Source organism: Urocampus carinirostris, chromosome 16, assembly GCF_059441175.1.
Source record: "Urocampus carinirostris isolate Australia breed hairy pipefish chromosome 16, RoL_Ucar_1.0, whole genome shotgun sequence".
Classification (NCBI taxonomy): Eukaryota; Metazoa; Chordata; class Actinopteri; order Syngnathiformes; family Syngnathidae; genus Urocampus; species Urocampus carinirostris.
In genome coordinates, this window is record NC_142364.1 from 26,006,907 (window position 1) to 26,033,320 (window position 26,414).

At 41.7% G+C, this 26,414-nt stretch overlaps 1 protein-coding gene across 4 annotated transcripts in view; it reads left to right on the plus strand.

Annotated features, from left to right (window-relative positions):
* The window catches only part of rasgrf2a (Ras protein-specific guanine nucleotide-releasing factor 2a), a 44,830-nt gene extending 18,456 nt beyond the window's left edge, over window positions 1-26,374 (plus strand). The window contains exons 12-29 of one of the 4 annotated variants that reach the window (XM_088355913.1): window positions 50-186; window positions 256-338; window positions 2,305-2,553; window positions 7,562-7,654; window positions 7,763-8,238; window positions 10,462-10,602; window positions 10,690-10,779; window positions 12,694-12,800; window positions 14,991-15,103; window positions 15,176-15,236; window positions 15,311-15,340; window positions 15,407-15,510; window positions 16,309-16,393; window positions 18,458-18,655; window positions 21,521-21,600; window positions 21,662-21,779; window positions 24,123-24,191; window positions 24,264-26,374. In XM_088355913.1, coding sequence (XP_088212039.1) covers window positions 50-186; window positions 256-338; window positions 2,305-2,553; window positions 7,562-7,654; window positions 7,763-8,238; window positions 10,462-10,602; window positions 10,690-10,779; window positions 12,694-12,800; window positions 14,991-15,103; window positions 15,176-15,236; window positions 15,311-15,340; window positions 15,407-15,510; window positions 16,309-16,393; window positions 18,458-18,655; window positions 21,521-21,600; window positions 21,662-21,779; window positions 24,123-24,191; window positions 24,264-24,359 — 2,330 coding nt within the window. In that variant the 3' untranslated portion in view covers window positions 24,360-26,374. Of the gene's footprint in view, window positions 1-49; window positions 187-255; window positions 339-2,304; window positions 2,554-7,561; window positions 7,655-7,762; window positions 8,239-10,461; window positions 10,603-10,689; window positions 10,780-12,693; window positions 12,801-14,990; window positions 15,104-15,175; window positions 15,237-15,310; window positions 15,341-15,406; window positions 15,511-15,958; window positions 16,394-18,457; window positions 18,656-21,520; window positions 21,601-21,661; window positions 21,780-24,122; window positions 24,192-24,263 lie in introns of those variants that run through there. The other 3 variants (XM_088355915.1, XM_088355916.1, XM_088355917.1) reach the window with 3 other exon arrangements.
* Window positions 26,375-26,414: the final 40 nt, after the last annotated feature.

Sequence of the window (26,414 nt, forward strand, 5' to 3'; positions counted from 1 at the left end):
CGAAATTCGCTCCCGAAGCGTCAGACCCGATGTGGCGTCTGTTTCGCAGACAACGCAGCGGGTCAAGGCTTTAGCCATCTAGAGTTCAAACTGGTGGTGGAGCCTTCCGATGGGCCTTTCTTTTCTGTGGTTCTGCTGGCCCCCTCGCGCCAGGAGAAAGCAGCCTGGACCAGTGACATCAGCCAGGTAAGAGTGACAACACGGGTCAAAATATAACCCAGACAGAATATTTTCTTACTTCTCATGTTGCTTCAGTGCATCGACAACATCCGCTGCAACGGGCTGATGACCAGCGTCTTTGAGGAGAACTCTAAAGTGTCCGTGCCACACATGATCAAGTAAGTGAAGGGGGGAGGTTTTGTCTCACTCTGCCTTCTCAATTCAACATCCGGTTTCAGCAGACTTTATGGTAAATAAAACAAGAGCTATTAAAGAGAAGGTCAATTGAAAATTTTGTTACAATGAAAATAAAACAAAAAAGAGAATATATTCTGGGCTTGTGAACTAGACAATTGACTTTAACCAAAATGTATCGGACACTTGTCGAGGTGGTGTTTTATAACACATGGGAGTGATTTAAAAGAACAGTCTCTGGACGTAGTGGAATTTTCCAATGGTCTTATTTTCAACCTTGTCTAGTTCAAACAGGCTCATTGGAATTTGTACGTGGCCTGGCAATACTCTAGCCACAAACCAGATCACTCAGAAAAATGCAAAAATAACCGAATGAGAAATCATGTAAACACAACCTGAAGTACTTAACTCAAATACATAGTTATTTATAAAGTGTATTAATAACAACCATATGAATACTTTGATGATCAAAATGATAAAACATTGCGCAAATACCGTACTTTACTTCCGTAATACATCGAAGCGTGTCACCCCAGCCCTCGTTTATGACACACACCCGAACTTTGATTATTTTTAGCAAAAAGTGTTTGCGCTTTATACTCGAACAATTATGGTAACTGGAAAACACATACAATTAGAACTTTGTAGGCGGTGTCATATTAGAATATTCTACCATCAGCCAATTAAAAATTACATTTAGACAGACTTCCTTAAGATCCCCCTGCTAGCCCACTGATGTTAGCCAGCACTATCATTTTACAGAATTCTTATAGGTGCTTTAAATTCTTGAAAATGCATTTTATTTTGTGTTTAAGTTTGGGTGAAATGCTTGAAATTGTTGCCATGTTTCCCAACATGTCTGCTTAAAAAGGACATCGACACTGATCTATAGTGGCTTTTCTTTGCCATTGCATTTCTTCTTCCCTCGTGATTAACAGCAGTTGGTATTATTTTGTATGCTATTTTCCTATTAAGCGTCAACACCTACGGGTGCCCAAGAGGATAAGTGCATCCTACACCTTAACTATGGGCACTATGAAAAGTTCATTTGTGCAAGGACTACGCATAAATTGTGGACATTTATTATGGGCCGTGCAAAAAAATAAGGTAGAGTTTCCCAATGGTGAATTGTAATAGGAAGAACTTCCTGCAACTAAAAATATTAGCTACAAAAAATATAAGATCCACTGAACATTTAAAAATCATATGCATGATTAAGCGGCCCGGCGGATTAGTGGTTAGCACGTCCGCAGCACAGTATTGAGGTCATAGGATCTTATCCAGCTACCAGCCTTCCTGTGCAGAGTTTGCATGTTCTTCCCGTGCCTGTGTGGGTTTCCTCAGGGTATTCCAGTTTCTCCTCGCATTCCAGAAATAGCAGGTCCAAATTCTCGCTCTTTGTGAATGAGCGAGTGCATCGTCTATGTCTGTGCCCTGCGACTGGCTGGCAACCAGTTCAGGGTGTCCCCTGCCCACTGCCCGAGGACAGCTGGAATAGAACACTCCATGTGCTTGCGTGGGTTTCCTCCCACATTCCCAAAACATGCATGTTAGGTTAATTGGCCCAATCCAAATTGTCCCTAGGTGTGAATGAGTGAGTGAGTTGTCTGTCCCTGTCTGCCCTGCCACTGGTTGGCAACCTGTTCAGGGTGTCCCATGCCCACTGCCCGAAGATAGCTGGGATGGGCTCCCGCACCTCCCACGACCCTACTGAGGATAAGCGGTCCAGATAATGGATGGATGCATGATTAAATATAGAATATCTAAATCTCTGCAAAATATATGATTCACATTGAATTTTTCTTCTAAAGGTACTCAATAAATCAAAAAATTGGCTTTGAAAGTCCTTAAAAAGTCCTTGAATTTGACTATGAAAAGGGTGTACGAAACTTGATTTTAGCTAATATTTACACCAGCTGCCATAAACCTGATCGCCGGCGCCTCCCACAGGTCGGATGCACGCCTGCACAAGGACGACGTGGACATTTGTTTCAGCAAGACTCTCAACTCGTGCAAAGTTCCGCAAATCCGCTACGCGAGCGTGGAGCGCTTGCTGGAGCGCCTGACCGACCTGCGCTTCCTCTCCATCGACTTCCTCAACACTTTCCTGCACACTTACCGGATCTTCACCACCGCAGCCGTCGTAATCCGCAAACTGTCGCACGTCTACCGGCAGCCCTTCACGTCCATCCCCGTCAGGTACAAGCTGGCTCACACATGTCCTTCCCTCGTTAAAACCATTCTTTAGACACGTATTGCTTCTTTTACAGTGGTCACCTATGGAAGAGCAATCTTGTCGTATGTAGAAATAAATACCCACTAATATATGCCAAATAAATAAAAGAACCAAATATATCACTTACTACCTAAATACAGTATATGACACAAAACATATGCATATTATTCATATATTTATGCATTTGGTCATTTTTTGTCGTGTATTTTATAAATTTCTCTTGTATTTTGTTGTGTATTTTCTGACAATAAAAGAGGAGGAGGGCTCAAACTAGCAGAGCTTTTTCACCTATTGCCTATCTGCCTTTCTTCATCACTGATCAGCCCAAAGTTCGGGCAACTGGGTCGCTCCTCATCTGAATAACATTTTGTTGTGACGAAAGAAATGTAAAAATACATGACCAAATACATAAAATAAATACATATGAAAATGCATAACAAATTACACGAAAAAATACACAACAAAATACACGACAAAAAACACGACAGTATAAATGAAAAAACTCACGACCAATTACTCGACTAAATACATGACAAAATAAATGAAAAATTCGTGACAAAATCCATCAAAAAAACAGGAAAAAAATACACGACAAAATACTCAACAAAATAAATTACAAAAACACAAGAACATAGGAGACAATCGTAGAGATTTTTTTTTTAAGCTTTAATTTTGAAAATCGTTAGGATTTAAACAAATTATTCTTTACTGCAATCAGTAAAGGAATTTGCCTCCAGATGTTGCTTGTGCTCCACCATAAATCTTTTTTTCTCTGAAGGCTGCTAGAATTTCCTACACTGATAAAAAAATAAATAAATACGTTATTACTTTGGGCTCTTAGAGTTCTGATATGAATTACTAATCCCAAGAAAATGGAATCAATGAACAGGCCGATGGAAATAACACACACAATTTATTAACACAAAGAATCAATGATAGGGGGGATAAAACAAGGGAGGGGAAGACGCCGGAGATTACGAGAGTTTTCGACTGCTGAAAGTAGCACAAAACAAAGTTTATAATGCTTGTCGATTTGGGGAGATTCCCTTTTACAGACAAAAACGTTTATTCCCAAGAACCAGCAAACATGGTGTTAAATCTGAAACCGTCTTCTTAATTGTTGTTGCGGAGAGATTTGGTCTCAACGTGTTGCCCACGTGATGGAGCCAAGTCCGCAGTGCAGGCCCGCTCGGTGCGGCCGTCCTGCGAGCCAGTCAATTGCTGTTAAGATTGTCGAGAAAAATTGTTCAAACCTCACATTGTTTATTTGCTGTTAATAGTGTCAATAAAATTGTTCAAACCAAAAAAAAGTCGAAAAGATGATGAGCTATCAATCAGTTCCTTCTTTTATATGGACCAGGGATGCTTAACCAGATCATACCTCCTTGGGGTTGTCTTAGATATCTGATGCTCACAGTGTCAGGGGGCGGTGTTTGAAGTTGCTAAACTTGTTAGAAAGCCAAAGAAGTAAGACATTTGCGTAATTTTCTGTACTTGAGAATACCCCTCCAATCAACATAACTACGTACGGCGAGAACATTATTTTATCAATACATAGCCTTGGACATTTTAATTAAATTCAAAACTTGATGTTATCAGATTTCATTACGGTACACGGCAAATTGGTACGACCGGTAACTGTACAAAAGAGGACACAGTCGTTTCATCCGTTCCAAAGTGAGTTATTTGAAACAAAAAAGGTGGAAGTCATTTTATTGCTGGGCTTATTTGTTCTACACAATATACACACTAAAATACACAACAAAAAATGACAAAATACACGCCATATTACATAATAAAGTAAATGACAAAATTCATGATGGCTTACATCACAAAATACATGACAAAATTCACCACCAAATACACGACATGATTAATAAAATAACCAGTAAATGCTCAAATGAATGAATAAATTGCAATTATGTCATACAAAGAGGATTTATGTATGTTTTTATTTATTGATACGGCATATATTTGGATTTATACATTTATTTATACATATGTTAGGATCAGTCCTCCATATTTGCCATCATTCGTTACGTATTAACATCAAAGCCGCATAGCCATCATAAAAATACACAGAATTATTCTTGGATACGTTTTATTTCCACTCACAGCACATACATGTCCCCTAAAGAACATCTCAAGACACACACATCAAAAATATCAAAGACACGTTACGTTTTTTTTAATTCAAGGATTTTAATGATATTGGTAACAATTAAATATTTCTTAAAACACTATTTTTAAAATCATTATACATTTATTAGATTAAATATGTCGATTAATAATACTCACTTTTTGGTTTGTTCAATTTATTATTTTGTTTTGAAAGTTTTTAATTTAAAAAAAAACAATATAGATTGTAATAATAAGCAAAAATTCATGAGCTATCATAAACACTTATATTAATGTGCAAGTTGAAACATTTGCATTATTTGCCATAACATGAGCTGCACCTAGAGGGAGACGAAACAACAAAGTCCTCATCAGAGGCTGGGCAAAATAAAAGAAAATCGTGTGATTGATTCCCATATCTTATATCCTTCCTTGTGCTCTTTGGCCCTCGATTTTGGTTACACGGCACAATACAATGACATTCAGGAGGCCAAATGATATACAGTGAGACCTCGCTACTTCGCGGTTCGACGTTCGTGGATTCAGAGCTTCGCGGTCTGTAATGCAAATTTTTTTTTTGTGTTAACGCGGATAAAAAAGTCACCAACGTCACGTCTCCCGCTCGGGCCGCGATGGCTCTACATGGCGCTACACGGCCCTCGATGGGGGGGAAAGGGGTAAGGGGGACCTGTGGGGGTTAGGGGGCGGTGAAGCGGAAGCAGCGTGGACCCAGCCCATTCTGCTGCGCTTCCGACAGGCCGTCGCGGTGTCGTGCGTATCACGCCCGAAAGTACCCGCGCCACGGGTTAGGGGCTCGCTCGCGAATAATAAGGATAAGCGGTGCAGATAATGAGATGAGATGATTTTTTTTTTTTTTTTTTTGAAGGGGCGTTGCTACTTCGCAGATTTTCTCTTTTTGCGGGTGGCTTTGCTCCCCATTAAACGGGTCTAAAAAATAATAATTTAAAAAAAATAAAACTTTTCTTTTTTTTTCTTCTTCTCTTTGAAGGGGCGTTGCTACTTTGCTGATTTTCAGTTTTTGTGGGTGGTTTTGGTCCCCATTAACTGGGTCTAAAAAAACAATAATAAACATCTCATCTCTCATCTCATCAGCCGTACCGCTTATCCTCATTAGGGTCGCGGGGGGGCTGGAGCCCATCCCAGCCATCTCCGGGCAGTGGGCAGGGGACACCCTGAATTGGTTGCCAGCCAATCGCAGGGCACACAGGGACAGACAACTCATTCACACCTAGGGACAATCTGGACCGGCCAATTCACCTGAAATGCATGTTTTTGGAACGTGGGAGGAAACCGGAGTGCCCGGAGGAAACCCACGCAAGCACGGGGAGAACATACAAACTCCGCACAGGAAGTCTGGAGCTGGATTTGAACCCACGACAGGTTCCCATGACATGAACTGTGCCGCACAAGCGCTAACCACTGCGCCGCCGTGCTGCCAATACTAAACATTTTTTTTTTAAATTTATTATTATTACTTTTTTAAGGTGCGCCGCTACTTCGTGGATTTTCACTTATCGCGGGTGGTTTTGGTCCCCATTAACCGCGATAACCGAGGTCTTACTGTACACCGCCCCCTAAAGGCAGAAACGGTCAAAATAATTCATCATCAAATCGTATCTTTGATGTTTTAATTGACCTGTTTTTGTGTTGATTGATCCAACCTAAAAGGGACACCACCACATTGGTTCCAGCTTTATCAAATGACATACCGAAATGCATCAATATCATATAGGGTAACATCTTTGATGTGTTACTGATGGATTCAAATATTAACAATAACAAAATTCATACCACTGTTAACGTGTTTTTGACATTTTGACTCAGTGGTCCGCAATCCTGTTTGTGCAACCAAACAGTTAAATGTCTGACTACATTATCGCAATCATAACATTAACAATAATAATACTAATAATAATAAGCCCAAATCCACTGTGTAAATCACTTGATGACTAGGGATCTAGATGACATAGGTCAAGACATTTGATTTTATCTCATCATCACACTAGTTTTACTCACAGTACCACGTTGTACAATGTTGTTTTGGCTCACATCTTTCCCATAATGCACCACTAGAACGTTACACCATGGCACCAGAATTGTGTGATAATGAGATAAAATACCTTTTCCATTGTCATCTACAATCAAGGTTCAATTCCCATAAACGAGGTCAGCGGTAAAATGCTAGTGGTAAATTTTACAATAAGGCACAGCTAATTTGAGTATTTTGGAGGGTTAAAAAATGCCTGAATACACTGGGAATTAATTTGATACAAGTGAAAAATAAGGTTGTTTTTTTTCCTTTCTGTGTGACCCGGTACCAGTCCATGGCCTTGTGGTTGCTTACCTTTGTTCCAACTCATTGGTCTACAACAGCTGAGTTGCCAGCGGATCTATTCTGAATATAGCTTACCAGTGCTCGGTCATTGTTATTTTATAGTAAAATGATGCATTAGGTTGTTGACTGAGTCTATTTAACCCTACATCCAAGAATTAACCTGGTAATTACATAGTAACAACATGGTTATAACATGGTAAGTTATTTTAGAAATGCATATCAAACGGTGTGTTCTTTGCACCAATTAGGAACAAAAAGTAGCTCCTGGGTCAAAGAACTTTGGAGACCCCTGTTCTAACTGATGGTTTAATGTTTTATGGTAGCCACAAAATGTCCCCCAAATCATTATGAACACGTCTTTACATAGTTGACAATGTCATGTGTCTTTAATGTTCCACACTACTTAAAATAAATTACGTTGGTTTCCAGTTCGGTGCCCATCTTTGTCGTCTTCATCTTCATAATTTCATCTTCATCATCCTCATGTTGTTGGTCAGGATTGAGCAGCTCTCATGCGATCGCCTGTCCATTATGTCTTTGTGTCCTGACTACACCCTGAAGATCACCCAGCTCGCCTTGGATCAGTCCAAGTAAACAAATATCAAACACCTCCATAGTGCTGTCAATAGTCTGACCACAACCAACCCCTTTAGCTCCGAAATACCTACACATTTTGACAGGTGGTCTCACGTCCTCAGGTCTCTGGAACTCTTCTTTGCCACCAACCAAGGCTCGTCCTGGGGCACAGACCCCCTGAACAACAAATCCCCGCGCCTGTCTCGCAAGTTCTCATCCCCACCGCCCTTGTCCATCCCGTCTCGCACGTCCTCACCAGTGCACACCCGCAAACTGTCCCTCAGCTCGCCGGTGGGCCACAAAGTCCTGGACTTGTCCTCCACGCCGTCCTCCTCGGCCGCCAGTTCACCCACCTCGACACACGGGCCCGGTCTCTTTGCCTCCTCCTCTCCGCCGCCTCACAGCGCCACCGGTAGCCCGTCCCGTACCCTCTTTGGCTTCTCGTCGTCCCCGCCACCCACCATCACCAAGGCCCCGTTGGATCTGAGTCGGGGTCCAAGCTCACCCGAGCTCAGCCCGGGCGGAGAGGATGTTCTGGGTAGTGAGCTGCCTCGCATTGATGCGTTATGTGGGAAACTGAGGAGAAGCATCCGAAGAGGTTAGTAGTCCCCTCTTAAAAAAAACAACAGAAAAATCAGCTTTACGTAGGGTTGCGACTAACTATTATATTAATAATTGATTTATTGGACGTTTATATTTTGCCAATAATCAATACATCGGATTTTTAAAAACACTTTTTAAAATTTTCTCTTCCGTATTCAAATATTGGAGTTTTGAACAGATAGAAAAATAGTGCACAAAACAACAGAATATTATTTAGTATAAAACAATCAAAATTGATATATACCTCCAAATATGTAAAATACTTGTCTTATAAGTGAAAAAAAGAGAGGCAACATCCGAGGAGAATGCAAATACTTTTAAATTAAAACGACCTTGTGCATTGAAATATGGTCTCCAGGCGCCCTCTGCTGAACCAAAGTGCTACTACAAGTTCGTCACTGGATCAAGAGAATCGAGTGCAACAAAATATGGTCTCGATTTGCCCTCTTCCGTATCAAAGTGGTACTACAAGCAGGTTCCCACAACAGTCCAAGTACACTACAATGTCACAACAAAATTCAATGCACTTGCACGACACAACGAAGACATGATGATATTCGTTTCAAACACTTTGAATATTAGATTTTATCGATTTGTTGTTGCAGCCCTAGATACATCTATCCCAGTGGTCTCACGCTCAAATTACTTGGGGTCGCTGGAGCTAGGGTTTGGGTAAGGTTGGGCCCACTCACAAGAAAGGCTCTGATAAAAATATTCCACTGTTCTCAAATATATTTTACACACAAAATGAGATCCAAAATTGAAAATCTCTAAGAATTAATATATAAGTAGTAAATGAACACATGATTTGCATGGGCTGCACATACATTTAACTATCATTTTAAGCTAGGAAACTCAAACTATCATCCCGAATTTGGCTCCTGGGCCACAGGTTTGAGACTAGAGGTAATATCTGAACCCAGAGCCTGACCTGAAATCTCAATCACTCCGTCCGGGTGGGACTGGTCTGGGTTTTTTGCCCGCTGCCTTTGTAAAAAAAAACACTCGTCATTGTTCTTTTTTGTCTCTCTGCCTCTCGCTCTTTTAAAGTGCCACACTGGATTTTGCTGTTGTTTATGGCTCCTCAAAATGACGGACGGCCTTAAAATGTTCCTGTCAACTCATAAAAAATCCGTCAATTACCGAAATTGTCTGTTAAGGTAACCTCTGCAGACAAAGAAATATTTAAAAAACGTTTTGCAATCTTGTTTAACTTCGATTTAATTACAAAAGACAGGATTTAATCACCTCTCCTTCTCCAAAGTCCTCACAAATAAAATCTGAAATTTCAGGTTTGCTTCAGGCTTGGTCCTGCAAATCAGCCGCACTAAAAGAAAAAGTTTTCCACCTAGTGTCCTGAGGCACACCAATGTGCTGTAAAACCTCGCGAGTGTGCCACAGGAAAATTATCCAGTTTTACCTCTGCAAAAAATCATGCCATTGTTTAGTATCTTTGCTTTCTTCCAGGGATTAGCTGAGTTGTCAAGAACCATGACCGAAACAGGACCCAAACGCGTGACGTTCTTACACAAGCCTTTTGTTTTACTGGAAATGGGGAGTCATGCACGTTAGGCTGCAGGCTGGCGTGGAATGATAGGAAGCCAGAGACCGACGCGATCGATTCCAATTGCCCGAGTTGATATCGGACAGATGGGGTCGATAACGTACAGGACAGGACAGACAGGATAGATAATGAATCAGGATATCGGAAATAAACAGAAAAAACTAGACAGGAACGAAAACTGGAGAAAATAATAAATGGGACAAAACTAGACGGAAACAAAACTGCAACCCAAAATTAAACAGGACAAAATAAACAGGAACAATACAGGGCAGGAAATACCAACAGGAACAGGACCGAGTCGAAACCCACGTCTTGCGGGGCAGAAGTTCGTTGACGGGCTCACAAGGGAAGTGTGACAGCGCTCTGCTTAAAATACACAGAAAGCCAATCTTTTAACGAGACGCAGCTGGCGCCACATGGGCGGGGCGGATTGGGCGCCATGGCAACCGTGACAGAGTAACTGCAACATTCATCCTAATCAGTAGGTGTCAAATCAGGTTACAATTACATTGTTCCCTGATCTTAAACCATCATGCAGGCAAGGAAAAACTCAAAACCTCAGCATCATTTTTTTTCTTTTCTTGTACTAATTATCAGTGTGTTACACTGTGTTGTTCCCATGCTTGTATCTGATTCCTCCTCATTTCCCGACAGCCGTGCTTGAGACTGTGTCCCTGGACAAATTTATTCCGGAATCTCCCTCTACCGCCGGCATCAGCTCAAATGAATCTGGTGATGTGTCGCCATGCCGCTCACCGTCCACGCCGCGACACTTGCGCTACCGCCCAACGGGAGGTATCGCGTCACAAAAGTTCATGTCACCTTATCGGGTAAAGATGGCACCTAATTCTGCCTTTTGTCGCGGTCTTCATTCTGTGCTAGGGTCTGCAGCAGATAATGCCCGATGTGCCGTGTCGCCTGCGTCAGCCTTTGCCATCGCCACAGCCGCCGCCGGACACGGAAGCTCTCCAAGTGAGTGCATGGGAACCAGATCGGTCTTTCCTATGACTTTAAACGTGTGTGGCTTTAAAGGTAATCCCAAATTCTTAAAATTGCAAAATGTGAGGGAATAGTACATGATTTTTGCATTAAATATATATATATATAATATATATATATATATATATATATATATATATATAAAGGGCAGCACGGCGGCACAGTTCATGTCTTGGGAACCTCCTGCGTAGGTTCAAATCCAGCTCCAGACTTCCTGCTTGCGTGGGTTTCCTCCAGGCACTCCGGTTTCCTCCCACATTCCAAAAACATGCGTTTCAGGTGAATTGGCCGGTCCAAATTGTCCCTAGGTGTGAATGAGCGAGTGAGTTGTCTGTCCCTGTGTGCCCTGCGATTGGCTGGCAACCAGTTCAGGGTGTCCCCTGCCCACTGCCTGATGGTTGCTGGGATGGGCTCCAGCACCCCCGCGACCCTACTGAGGATAAGGGGTGTAGCTAATGAGATGAGATATATATATGGATGTATGTATATATATATGGGTATATGAATATATATATATATGGATGTATTTATTCCCCTGTATATATTTCCCAAAAATATTCCACTGTTATCAAATATCTATCCATCCATCCATTATCTGCAATGCTTATCCTCAGTAGGGTTGGGGGGTGCTGGAGCCCATTCCGGCAGGGGACACCCTGAACTGGTTGCCAGCCAATCGCAGGGCACACAGAGACAGACAACTCACTCGCTCGCTCATTCACACCTAGGGACCGGCGGATTAAACTGACATTTGTGTTTTTGGAATGTGGGAGGACACCAGAGTGCTCGGAGGAAACCCACACAAGCACGGGGAGAACATGCAAACTCCACACAGGAAGGCTGGTAGCTGGATTTGATCACATGTTCCGCGGACGCACTAACCACTCATCCGCCGTGCCTCTCTTTCATCAGTACTACCAGCTAGGTGCTGCGTCAAAGGTGTATGACGTAATGGTACCAGAGAAGCCAAAAGGGGCTAACCGGCAAAAAAAACAAACAAACAGCTTACCGGGGCCGCAGCCTCGGGGAAAAACACAAGGACTACCAACCAAAAAACTCGCAGTCTAAAAAGCAAACCAACAAAAAAAGAAATTGCAACGGCTATGGCGACAAACTCAAAGCAAGCCAAAAATAAACAAACCAAGGAAAACAGCAAAACCAGCTCTGGTGCTAGGCTAGCTGACCAAAAACACGCAGTGAGCAGCTAGGCTAACTGGGAACCAACAACCAAAGGTGGCAATAGCTACTGAGACCAACACGAAGCGCGCCGGGAATAAACAAACTCTAGAACACAGCAAAACCGGTGCTACTGCCAGGCTAGCCGATCGAAAAACACAGCCGCCTGATTAACCAAGAACCAAGAACGAAAAGCTGGCTGGGAATAAACCAGGAGACACAGCAAAACCGGCGATAACGCCAGACTATCCGGCCAAACGACACACAGTGGGCGGCCAATGAGCGCCAACCGGGAACAAACAAAACAGAAAAGCCTTCGGCAGCACTGGTCCTAGCGAGGAGCTAGCCTGGCAAAATTATACCATCTGCGTCACGTGGTGAAAAACAAAACAAGAGCCACAAAGGCCTACGTAAAAGGTGGCAAAACCAAACAAGGAACGCCGTTGGGATTTGCCGTTTTAAAAGAGTTGTGTTCCTTCAATGACATCGCAGCTCTACAGAAAACAAACCAGATGGTTCAACTTTGAGACTAGATTTCTCAAACCCCGACATATTGGGAAGGAACATTACACATTCTGTGCTTAATTGTAAAAATCTATTTGGGAATACCTTTAATAGTTGAGGGCTGCTCTGGTAAGCAAGAGTGTTTTTTTGTTTTTTGTTTTTTGGGAAAATGGTAGCAACAAAAAAACTTCCCACTTCTTGTTGCAGCGTTCGGCAGCTCGGAGAAATCGTGTGACAAAGAATTCATCATCCGCAGAGCCGCCACCAACCGAGTCCTCAATGTCCTGCGACATTGGGTCTCCAAGCACTCACAGGTCAGCTCAACATGCGCTTACAGTCCATCGTCTTTCCTTAAAGGGACAGTGTGCATTATTCAATGTCACTTTATAATGTGCTGCAACTAAAAACGAGTGCTAGTACTGGTGGCCTAGTTGTGGCGCTTTCACCACCGTGACCCACGCTCGATTCCTGTTGCATCCAATGTCTTGCGATTGTGGTCAGCAATGTTTTTTGGTCTGAGCAATCATTGCAATTATACACTAGTGCAAAACCTAATTTAAAACACGCACCCAGTTGAGTTTTGAAATCTTGGGGGAAAACATGTGCGTTTTACACACTATAAATTCATTAAGCAAAAATATACAGACTATTATATAAATGTGTGTAGTGTCACTAATATGAAAGCAAGCTAAGCCACCAAAGAAGGGCTGCAACCAAAGGGGACATGTTATTAAGGTTTAATTTCCTTTTTTCAGATGATGAAAACTGCAACAGGATAATACAATGCAATGAGACCATGTGCCAATAAGTTTGCAAAATGAATAAAATCTATCTGAACTATAACAATATATGGTTGTTCATACATTATTTAAACATGTATGTAGCTTTTGGCACTGCCTTGTTAATCGTTCAACATGGATGGAGATGGATTGAACACGCAACAGTCCTGTTTGCCATTCTCTGAGTCCCTGTTTACATTGAGCTGGCGGAACCAGAAGTGAAATCATAGAGGGGTCTGAAATTTTTATCGTATGTGCATGTCCACTGTGAGAGAGATAAACTAAAAAGAAAAATCCAGAAATGACAATGCATAATCTTTTAACAATTTATTTGTGTGATTCAGATGTAAATAAGTATTTGAACACCCGTGTATCTAGAATTCTGACCCTGAAAGACCTGTTAGACCGTCCATTAGAAGTCCACCTGCTCTTCATGTATCATCCTGAATCAGATGCACCTGTTTGAGGTCATAAGCTGTATAAAGACACCTGTCCACCCCATACAATCAGTAAGACTTTAACTTATAACATGGTGAAGACCAAAGCACTGTCCAAAGACACCAGAGAAAAAATTGTACCCCTCCACAAGGCTGGAAAGGGCTACGGAGCAATTGCCAAGCAGCTTGGTGAAAAATGGTCCACTGTTGGAGCAATCATTAGAAAATTGAAGAAGCTAAACATGACAGTCAATCTCAATCGGAGTGGAGCCCCATGCAAGATATCACCTCCTGGGGCTTAAATGATTCTAAGAAAGGTGAGGAATCAACCCAGACTTACACGACAGGAGTTGGTCAATGACCTGAAAAGAGCTGGGACCACTGGTTCCAATGTTACTGTAGGTACTACACTAAGACGTCATGATTTGAAATCATGCATGGCACGAAAGGTTCCCCTGCTTAAACCAGTACATGTCAAAGCCCGTTTTCAGTTTGCATATAGATAGATAGATAGATAGATAGATAGATAGATACTTTATTCATCCCCGAAGGGAAATTCACTTTTCCAGCAGCATCCCTAAGCTGAGAACAATCGAAAATAACTGAGAACAATCGAAAATAACACGGGAGCTGCATATGACCATTTGGATGATACAGAGGAGTCATGGGAGAAAGTTTTTGTGGTCAGGTGAAACCGAAATGGAACGTTTTGGTCATAATTGGTCAAGAAGAATGGAGAGTACAATCCGAAGAACACCAACCCAACTGTAAAGCACGGGGGTGCTTTGGGGTTGTTTTTCTGCACATGGGAAAGGATGAGTGCACTGTATTAAAGAGAGGATGACTGGGCCGAATACACACCATAGGTATTGGTGCTTCTACAACTCTAGTGGTTAAGGGATCCAACCAACATATTTTAAACATAGTAATTTATCTGTTAAAGAATAACAATTGCAGTAAAGGTAACACACTGTGAATTTTTTAAATACTCGTTGGTCAAGAATTTTCACCTCGAGGTAACTGACATAATTGTCGGCCATCTTGCTTCTACGGGTACCCAAAAAAACTTGGCTAAAGGCTGGGCAAGAAAAATTGGAAGAAACATTGAGCTTTTCAGTCACTTTGAGTGTCCGTATTTTGTATTCTTTTTTTGTGCTTAATTGACTCGTTTTAAGTTGCTTGCAGCAACATCTGGTGGTGAAATAATGCACACTAACTCTTGAAAGAATACATTAGTCATTCTACCTGTTATAAGCAACTTACTTGGGCTTTTTTTGTGTCTTGTCAGGACTTTGAGAGCAACAGCGAGTTGAAGGTGGGTGTTGTCAGCCTGCTGGAGGAAGTGCTTCGGGATCCCGACCTCCTACAGCAGGAAAGGAAAGCCACCAGCAACATCCTCAGGTGAACCCCGGCTCACCTTCTTTCCCTCTCTCACCCCGCCACGTGACGAAACTTAAACTTTGCTGTCTTCAGCGCCCTTTGCCAAGAAGAGCAGGATGATGCTCAGCTCAAGATTGAGGACATTTTGCAAATGGTACTGGAACTGGACATATGATGCAAAAGGATTTTGGACATACCTGAAATTAATACATATTTTTTCTTTTGCAGAAAAGTAGCCCACTTCTTCGCTTTATTGCGGTAATAAAAATGTTAATGTTGAGCTTTATCGTGTCCAGCATAAAACTTTTTTGTGTGTGTGCATAGGCTGATGGACCAAAAGCAGAGTGTTTGGAATCGTTGTCTGCGATGGAACTGGCCGAGCAGATCACCTTACTGGACCATATCGTCTTTAGGAGCATCCCATATGAGTAAGTAAACCCTAGTCAGGGTTGGGTAGGGTTTCTTTAACTGGATTACTTTCAATTACTTTTGGATTACGCCAATACCAAATATGCTAATAAAAGACAAAAGAAACTAGATATGAATAAAATTACTACCTTTTGTGCAGGGTTGGGAAGTAACGGAATACATGGAACGGCAAAAATGTTCTTGGCAAGCTGTTTGGATTTATTTTAATTTTCTTTCTGTCGCATTTTATGTTAGTTTTGCCGGAGATCAAAGAGATCAAAGCCAGGAGAGAAAGGTTAGCACGTGTTGTGAGTCATAATTTTATTCATATTTAGTCTATTTTGTCTTTTATTAGCATATTTGGTATTGGAGTAATCCAAAAGTAATTGAAAGTAATCCAGTTAAAGTGACCCTACCCAACCCTGACCCTAGTATGCGCACAGGTTTGATTTTTATTTCTATTTGTAGTGTAGAAAAAAAATGGTAAAAGTAAGAAAAAGCCTGTTTCAAGTACAATCCAAACATCAACCTCAACCCCAAGAAGAAAGAGCTTATTTGAGTACGTCTAAGAAATGCACGTACTTGCACACGCATCATAAGGAGCTTGACAGATGCTGCAATGATGACACAAGCCAGGAGATGGTAGCAACAAGTTAAAAAGTTCCAAATTCTGTACAGTTCCTTTAAGGTAAAAAGTATTATATTATTAAATAAATCAATCACAGTGTTGAACCCTGGTCAGTGTGGATGGAACGGTGCTTACCAAAGACAAACAGATTGAAAATGTAAGAAAACATAACTGTTAAACTATATTTCAGGGAATTCCTTGGCCAAGGCTGGATGAAGGTGGACAAGACTGAGAAGACGCCATACATCATGAAAACAAGTCAGCACTTTAACAATGTGAGTTGACCTATGCAGCAAACAAGTTTTTTTCTGAGTTTCGATGTGTGTGCGTGGGGGGGAGGTTGTGTTACAGTACACGACAACGTCATTGTAGGAAACTAGAATGGCTGTGCGCCAATTAGAATATCACCCGTGTTGAGACACGAAACCACTTTTGGGCAGTTTCCCTTTTCTGGTCTGTAAGAGTAGAATGGAGTAATGGGACAGCCGCCAGTCCGAAAAACAAAAAATGCCCAGTCAGCAGTTTTTTCTGGCAGTTTTCACATCTGACTGCCTGTGAAAATTATGTTGCTATACAATGTTGTTTTGGCCTGGGAGAGTGGAATGTCTTTCTGGGAAAAAAATGCCTAGCAAGCAAAACAAAAGTGCAGAGTTAGTTTTCGGGGACATTTTTGACATCTTACGGGATCTATCTGATTCCTTTTGAAAGCTTGTAATCCTGGCTAAACTTGTTCCAGGCTGGGGGAGTAGAATGCCTTTATGGGAAAGATGCTGAGTCAGAAAAACTAAAAATTCTTTGTCAGCTTTTTTGGCAGTTTTCACATATGTGGTAACTTACCTGACTGTATAAGATTACCTGTATGTTAATATAAAATGTCATTCTGGTCTGGGAAAGTGGAATGTCTTTCTGGGGGAAAAGCTTAGTTAACAAAATCAAATGGCTGAGTTGCATTTTTTTTCCAAATATGGGTCAATTCGTCTAACTGTGCATGACATTATGTTGAGATTGAATGTTGATCCGGCCTAATGGAGGGAGGTGTTTTTATGGAAGAACTGCTGGGTATGCAAAACCAAAAGCGCAGGGTCAGGAGTGACCTACCTGATGGCTTGTGAAAGAATGTGATCCTGGCCAAACATATTCTGCCTTGTGAGATTCGAATGTCTTTCTGGAAAAGCTGCTAGCACAACCAAAAAGTCAGTTTTGTTTTGCAGTTTTCACATCTACCTACCTGACTGCCTGTAAAATATAATGCTGATATCTAACGTTGACTGTGCTAGGAGAGTGGAATGGCTATCTGTAAATAAATGATGAGTCAGCAAATCCAAAAGTGTTCAGTTGACTTTTTGCTATTTTTCCACATATGGCTAATCCCTTCTAACTGTCTGCAAGACATTGAGTTAAAATAAAATCTTGTTCCGGAAAAACTGCTGAATCTGCAAAACAAGTGCCGAGTCAGTTTTTTTTGCAGTTACCTCATCTGGGGTAACCTACCTGACTTACTGTCAAAGAGGGTTTTAATACTCAATGTCGATCTGTCTGGGATAGTAGAATGTCTTTCTGGGAAAAATATTGAGTCACCAAAGCAAGAGCTGAGTTAGAGGTAAGATTGGGCCTGAAAAACCCAGCCAGACCTCATTCGGCTGGCAGTTATTGAAGCCCAAACGAGCCCGACCAATTTACTTGTTTTGAGGGACTGAACTACAAACTAACTTTAATTTTCATATTTTATTTGCAAGGACTCGGGAGGACAAGGAAAGGTGCTCCTCTGAGCGCGCGCGCACTGGTGCCTTGCGCGTATCTTTCACAAAGAAAAAGAAACAAAGAACAATGACGGGTGGATATTTAAAAAAAGAAAGAAAAGTCAGCGAGAGTCAAGCCCGGCATTTTAAGACCGACCCAATTTCCGTGCCGGACTCGGGCGGCAGTAGCTCAGGAGGTAGAGCGCTCGTCTTGGGATCAAGAGATCGCAGTTCGAATCCCGGCTCCTCCGTGTTACATGTCGAAGTGTCCTTGGGTAAGACACAACCCCTTAATACGGCCGCTATTGGGAAATGTGAAGCACACTGTAAAGCGCTTTGGGAAGTCTTGACTTGAAAAGCGCTATATAAATGCAGATCATTTCATTTCATCTTACCCCTAAGCTGAGTCACCTTTTATTTGTCATTTTTCACAACTAGGGTAACCTACCTGACTGCCTGTGAAAGATGGTAGTCATATCTAAACTCCTTGCACCTTTTTTTGGGTGGACAGACAAACAAACAAATATATATCCATATATAGATCCAAAGCTCGAATCGGATAATAATTGATCCTGTGTTTTTTGTGTTTGTTGCGGTCAGATGAGCAACCTGGTGGCCTCGCAGATCATGACGCACGGCGACGTGGGATCTCGTGCGGGCGCCATTGAGAAGTGGTTGGCTGTTGCCGACATTTGCCGCTGCCTTAACAACTACAACGGCGTCCTGGAAATCACTTCGGCACTCAATCGCAGCGCCGTCTACCGCCTCAAGAAGACTTGGGCCAAAGTCTGTAAGCAGGTATTGATGCCTGTATGGGCAGAATATGTAACAGCCCTCGATGCCACTGAGAAACTCCAGCACAGCTTGCTGGGAAGACCATCCAGTAAAAATGTGTTCAGAGGTTTTGCCCTAAAGTTGCTTTATCGAATATTATAATAGATTACCGGTATTATTATTAGTTTTTAATTCATTGATTTTATTTTATAGTGTTGTTAAGCCGTTTTTATTTATTTCAGTCACAATTGATTTTCTTATTCCATGAGCAGGCTTATTTTTCTAACACGTTTCATGGACAAAGTACTTTACATGACACATGTCACAAAGCATTTCATTTGCTCTGATATATACACTATAATCAAATTCAATTGTACTATTTATTGATGTGTTTTTAGTTTGGTAGGTACTCAAACTAAAAAGAGGGAACATCAATGAATTTTGAACTTGCAAGGAGAACAGGAGAGAACTCTACAAAAAAACCCTCAAAATGTCAAACTCGAAATCTGTTGAAAAAGCATTCCCCCGAGCCCTTCCTTTTTATAAATCTCCTCGTTTACAAATAGCAGATCTGGCTCAAAGGGTGTAAGTGTCTCGGCCCCTTGGCTTTGTGGCGTATTATGATTTGACCGATAACGGATAGAACAATAAACCTTACGAAATCCCCCCAAAATGGTGTGATAATCAAAGAACAGCAATATTGGCTGATAATGACAATAATGTAAACAGTGGATGATGGGCAAAATACCATAGTCGAAATAACGAACTGGCATCCTATGTCACGGTTGCCATGGCGCCCAATTGTATCCGCCCGTGTGGCGCCAGCGGCGGCTCGTTGACAGTTTGACTTTCTGTCTATTTTAAGCTCAGCGCTCTCGCGCTTCCTTTGTCATCCCGTCAACGAACGTGGGTTTTGACTCGATCCTGTTCCTGTTGGTATTTCTTGTCCGGTATTGTTCCCGTTTACTTTACAATTTTGTTTCTGTCTGTTTTTGTCCTGTTTATTATTTTCTCCAGTTTTCGTTCCCTTCTAGTTGTCCTGTTTATTTTCGATATTCTGATTCATTATCTATCCTGTCTGTCCCGTCCTGTACGGTATCAACCGCATCTGTCCGATATCAACTCGGGCAATTGGAATCGATCTCGTCGGTCTCTGGCTTCCTGTCTTTCCACGCCAGACCGCTGTCTAACATGCATAACTCCCATTTTCCCGTAAAATAAAAGGCTTGTGTGACAATGTCACGCATTTGGGTCCTGATCCTGTTTTGGTTCTTGAGGTCCTATGCAATCTCCTTTGTAAGTGTCCAATATTAAAAACAGAATAAACTTATCATTTATTTATCTATGTATTAATTCACATTCATTATTTGTAATTTATTCTTTTACATTTTGTATTCCAAAAATTGTGTAACAGGAGTCTGGATGTTAAGAGAAGACTGTATGACAGTGTGATTGTGCCGACTGTGCAGAGACTTGGAGCCTAAAGGCAGATTTGAGAAGGAAATTAAATGTTTTTGAGATTAAGTGTTTGAGGAGTATGTTAGGAGTAGCAAGATTGGATAGATTGAGAAATGAAATGACGAAAGCATGACCAACTTGAGTGCCGAGGTGCTTAACTTGTTTGGGTGTTAGGGCATTTAGGTTGGCCATGGTCAAATCTTCTGAGTTTTTTTTTGCTACTTTTTCCTTTTTTTTGTTTTTTGTTTTTGTTTTTGTGTATGTGCTTGTCTTATTGTCAGTCACCCCTCTCGAGGGATATGACTAGGGTAGATCGATACATCTCAGAATTTTTTTTTTATTTTTTTTTGAGAATTGGTTGATTAAAGTGTGTTTTTGTAAATCGTCCCACATGTTGCATAAATTTCCGATTTTTTTTCAACGTTCTATTGGAAGGGTCTTATTGAAATAGCAGCGACAATAAGCCAAAAATTAGATACCCCTAGATAGGATTTTGGGCCTGGGCCATGCCTAAAATGTCAATCATTAAGTTGGGCTGGGCTTCTCTCTTGCCTTTTGTTTTTGTTTTCTGTTTTTGTAGAGGATCTGCCCAGCATGCATGCTGTTCGGCGTACTTACTTTTACTCATTCAATTATTTGGTTGACAACTTTTGACTTATCTTGAAGTAATATTACTTTTTCTTGAGTAACACTTTGGTACCTCACTTCTGCTCCGAAGTGCTCACTTGTTAGAGGCTGCACATTGGCTTTATACTTCAGCCGAAGCGTACACTTTGGTGCTGAAATATGCACAGTGCATAAGTGCACTTGGGTTTACCTGGGCTGGGTTTCTTGAATCAATTGGTCGGTTTAGGGCTTTTATACCCGCAAGCTGGCTTTTTTTGAACCCGGTCTTACCTGTACCCTGCATTATCTTTTTTTTCTTGCAATTCATTGCCACGGTATCCGATTTCAGACTATAAGTAGTTACAAAGAGAAAATCTTTTTTTTTTTTGATTCTCTAAACCAAATGCACCAAAATCAAAAAGAGTGCCCACAGGTCAATTTAAGTGTCTGTAGTTTGTATTCTCCCTTGTGCTTCTCAGCATAGTTTTCAGTTGCACCAAAAAAACAGTGGCATCTCGTAGTCAAATACTACACACTGTCCTGTTAAAGCTGCTTGGTTAGCCCCCGACCGCTTCGAAACCGTCATTCTTGGCACTTCCGTGTTATATGTCAAAGTGTCCTTTGGCTAGACACCGAATCCCTAATGCCTCCGATAAGCAGGTAGTGTCTTTGCATGGCTGACGCTGCTATTGATGTGTGTAAATTGGACAAGTGTGAAGCACATTGTAAAGCGCTTTGGGAGGTCTTTATTGATTTGAAAAGCACTATATAAATGCAGACCGTTTACATTTTACTTGATTGTGTGCATGCATGTCTGTGTTGCAGACGAAAGCCCTGATGGACCGTCTGCAGAGGACGGTCTCGTCTGAAGGGCGCTTCAAGAACCTCAGGGAGACTCTGAAAAAGTAAACACTTTTATGACACGTTTTGGCGTGCGTGCATGCCAAAATGCCTGTTTGTTTGCAGTTGCAACCCGCCGTGCGTGCCCTACCTCGGCATGTACCTCACCGACCTGGCCTTCATCGAGGAGGGGACGCCCAACTTCACTGAGGAAGGCCTGGTCAACTTCTCCAAGATGAGGATGGTATGTTGCACTTGTGAACAAAAGGATCAGGTTTGAAAATTTACATTTTTTTATTTTTTCAAATTTCTAAAATCTTTTAAATCTTTAGTTTTGACTTTTTATCTTTGAACCTTTACTTGGAAATAGGGTTTCAAACTATTAGACATTGTCACGGTTGCCATGGCGCCGAACTGGCCCCGCCCGTGTGGCGCCAGCTGCGGCTCGCTGACAAATTGGCTTTCCTTCTATTTAAATTCAGTGCTCTCACTCACCCTTGGTCACTCCGTCAACGAACTTCTGCCCCGCAAGATGTTGGTTTTGACTCTATCCGGTTTCCTGCCTGCATTTCCTGTCCGGTATCGTTCCCGTCTGTTTTTGTCCTTTTTATTATTATCTCCAGTTTTTGTTCCTGTCTAGTTTGTCCCGTTTTATTTCGATATCCTGTTTTGATATGATATGAAATGAAATGAAATGAAATGATCCGCATTTTATACAGCACTTTTCAAGTCAATGACTTCCCAAAGCGGGCAGCACGGCGGCGCAGTGGTTATCACGTGTGCGGCACAGTTCTTAAGTCTTGGGAACCTCCTGTGTGGGTTCAAATCCAGCTACCGGACTTCCTGTGCGGAGTTTGTATGTTCTTCCCGTGCTTGCGTGGGTTTCCTCCGGGCACTCCGGTTTCCTCCCACATTCCAAAGACATGCATTTCAGGTTGATTGGCCGGTCCAAATTGTCCCTAGGTGTGAATGAGCGAGCGAGTTGTCTGTCCCTGTGTGCCCTGCGATTGGCTGGCAACCAGTTCAGGGTGTCCCCTGCCCACTGCCCGATGATTGCTGGGATGGGCTCCAGCACCCCCGCGACCCTACTGAGGATAAGCGGTGCAGCTAATGAGATGAGATGAGACTTCCCAAAGCGCTTTACAATGTGCTCCACATTTCCCAATAGCGGCCTTGCAGCCATGTAAGGCGCTAACCTGCTTATTGGGGGTATTAGGGGTTCAGTGTCTTACCCAAGAACACTTCGACATGTAACACGAACGGGCCGGGATTCGAACTGGGATCCCTTGATCCCAAGACGAGCGCTCTACCTCCTGAGCTACTGCCTCTATGTCCCGTCCTGTCCTGTATCGACCCCAACTGTCCGATATCTGCTCAGGCAATTGGTATCGATCTCGTCGACCTCTGACTTCCTGTCATTCCACGCCAGACTGCTGCCCAACATGCATGACTCCCCATTTCCCGTAAAATAAAAAACTTGTGTGAGAATCGTCACGCATTTGGGTCCTCTTTCTGTTACGGTTCATGACAAGATATAATCTATTGGAGGAGTCGTTTAACAGTAAGTTATCGTCGGCTATAAAATGTCAAAGACACATTTCAAAAAGACAGGCAGTGAATACATGAAAAAGTGACACAATGGGGCCCATTGTGAAAAAAAATTCAGTTAAAGGAACAGTGTGTATTGGTTGAACACTAGATGTCGCCGTGTTGTGTGGTGCAACCGAAAAGGATTTATAAACAGCAGAAGGAGTAACTCAAAAACCAGGACTCAAAGTAACCAAAGGGCACCTCTTTTTGCTTAGTTTTTGTTTTTGCGGGTACCCGAACAAGCAAGATGGCAGACAATGATGTCAGCTTTCTAGGTGACCCTCCTGTCATGTAAAATAATTAAAAATACAATTGATACAAAATAGATACACCCCCCACCCCCACCCCCTGCCAACTTTGGCACCCGGCTTTAATGGAAGGGGGATTACCTTTTTCATTTACCTTATGTTGAGGTTTTTTTTTGTTTTCCCTTGCCCTCTACAGGTCTTAGATCAGGGGATAGTGTATTGTTAGTCTGTGGTTTGCAATAACCTGTGGTCTGTGCATCCCTTTGAGACTCCTTGTCATTAAAGGCTATACAAATAAGCATGACTTGACTTAAAGTCCCCGCCATCGCAGCCCGGTGCCGTTGGGCGCCAGTGTCCTTCACGCCTCGGCACCCTACTCCTGTGTCTGTATGCCAGAAAATGTGCGAGATTGGCCTTGAATTTCATCGCCTGTGGTCTTGAAAAAGTCTCAAAAAGTCTTAAATTTGAATGGAAAAGTCCTGGGCGAACCCTGGGTTAGGCTCATTGCGCTTGTTTTGGATAATTGGCTTAGTTGGCATTATTGATGAGGTAAATGTTCTGTAGCTAGCATGAGAAGTTAAAATGAAAGCCAAAGCTGGACCTCTCCACTTTACTTGTTGGTTCAGAACAGCAGTGACCTGATTTTGTCAGTTGGAACAAAACAATGAAAAGGAGCCATTCCAAAATAAAAACTATAATTGACTTGATTTTGTTTCGAGGTCCAGTAAGGGTTCTTTTCTCCCCATCAGATCTGTCACATCATCCGAGAGATTCGGCAGTTTCAGCAAGCTCCTTACAGGATTGAGCACCAGGCCAAGGTTGGTTTAAATGTTTCTTTACTTGAGGGTTTTTTTTGATTGACAGCAATTTTGTGGTCTTATTCGACACAGGTGACTGACTTCCTGTTGGACAAAACACAAGTAATGGATGAAGACGCTTTATACGAGCTCTCTCTGAAGATTGAGCCTCGGGTACCGCCAAGCTAACATGACACCAAGTAGCTCGCCTCCTGCCTTTTCCTATGCTAGCTTGGTTGCACACACAGAAGCCAGGTTAATCCTCACTAATTTGGATCAAGTGAGGCTGTCTTGTTGCCCGGCAACCAGCATCAGTGGTCCCCCACCCATCACTGCAAAAAAAATCAAATTTTGCTGGACTTACCCTTAGGATTGGATCCACTACTTCCTGTATTTGTGAATCTATAAATCCATCGAAGTTGATATACAGTTCTTCCTATATGAAGCTGTTCAAAAGATTACAATTTGATGTCATTTCCTGGTATGCAGATCCACTGCATCACAAATTACTTCCTGTAAACTGATACTGTGGTATCATTTTCTATGCAAGGTGAATTGGTAGAATCTCACTGCAAATTAACTTCCCTTTCAGACCTTAATAGAATGTGAATGACTTCATGTATGCGGATGCAGAATGCTCCTTTTTGTACAACTTTTCTCTTTTTTTAGAAAGAGTTTTGACCTGAAAGACCTTTTTTTACATTCAACAGCAATAAGGATTCATATGGAGTGTCAGGCCGTGCATTTCTCACCTAGGCTTTCATTAGGGATACTTCTAAATCAGTCCAAGTCTCAATAACTATTTTATGGCTATGAAAAAATACTGCACCTACAGCTGCAAAACATACAAAAAAGTATAAACAATAACCCTATAAAATTCTAATTCTATTTAGGAATATAGCTGCATATTATTAACCAAAGTCATTTTTACTTGTGCACAAAATCAACCCTCTTTTCTTTTCTCAAGACGATTTCAATTACTCGTACAGATTATCCGTGTGTCAGTTCCATGAAGAAGTTTTCTTCTATCGCCGTCGAAGCTAATGTCGTATTTTGGGCATAAGTTTTAATTCCATTTACGGTTTTGTTGCGCCTTCTCGAAGGCCCTGCTCTGCCAACTCGAAGTCCTATTGGCTAAACCAACAGCATTATCAACACTTATTTTATTCCTCAGGTTCTGATGCTCAGGACCTACAGAAATGTTTGTACTGACCCTAGCAACAAGTTGGGTGAAATGTGATCGGTTAAATGCTTGAATATGAAATCATACCCCTGTAAGCACTGTAACCAGGGGAAAAAAAAGCAATGAAAGGAAGCTGACGGACAATTTGGGATCACAGTATTTAATATGTATTCATTGGCAAAATATGATTTACACCTCATAATTCAGATATTTTTCAGGCCTTACAGGCTGGCGTTAGTTACGGGTTCTTACAAAAACAGCTAACTAGTTAAAGCTTACAAGAGGAAAGCAGAAATAGACAAGGGTTCACTAGTACTTCAAAGACATCACCAGATGGCGCTAAATTTGATACATGTCTCATTAATGCAGTGAAGTGCGGTGAGGTTTGTGTCTGGTGAGGCACAGTTAGAATTTCAAACAAATGAACTTACCTCTTATTCATTACTTGATTGGCAGAGCAAAAAATAATAAGCAATTGTTGTCCTACCTGAACTTTTAAAAAAAGTCTGTGCGCTAAATCAGAATCCTTCGCTATCGCCCTCTGCCATGAGGCAAGAGAATCGCATGCCTCACTCTGTATCTGCAGACGTTCAGCACAGTAATACGTTACATACAAGTTGTACTAATTATAGTACAATTTCTAGTATCATGTGAAAATGTAGTAATTTCAAAAGAAAAATACGTTAAATGAGAAAGAAATTTCACACAGAGTAAATATAATCATTTTATTTATATTTTTAATTTAAAATTTCATGACAGGTGAGGCTGTGCCTGACCTACCTCCCCTGACTGCAATCTCTACTTAAATGTTATATTTGTGCTTCTATTTATTTATCTGTCCTAGAGTTATTTGAGCATTAAATCTTTTAAGTTTTTTTTGTGATGTCCCTGTAGTTTAACCGTAAAATCTCTTTGATGATATTTCTGTGTTTTATTAAGTTTATTTTTCATATTAGAACATCTTTGTACCGTTTGTTGTTTTCCTCTGAAATACGCGACAATAAAAGTTATGAAAACTGTGGTAAGTGTACATTTGTGGAATTCAAAGAGCTCGTATACCA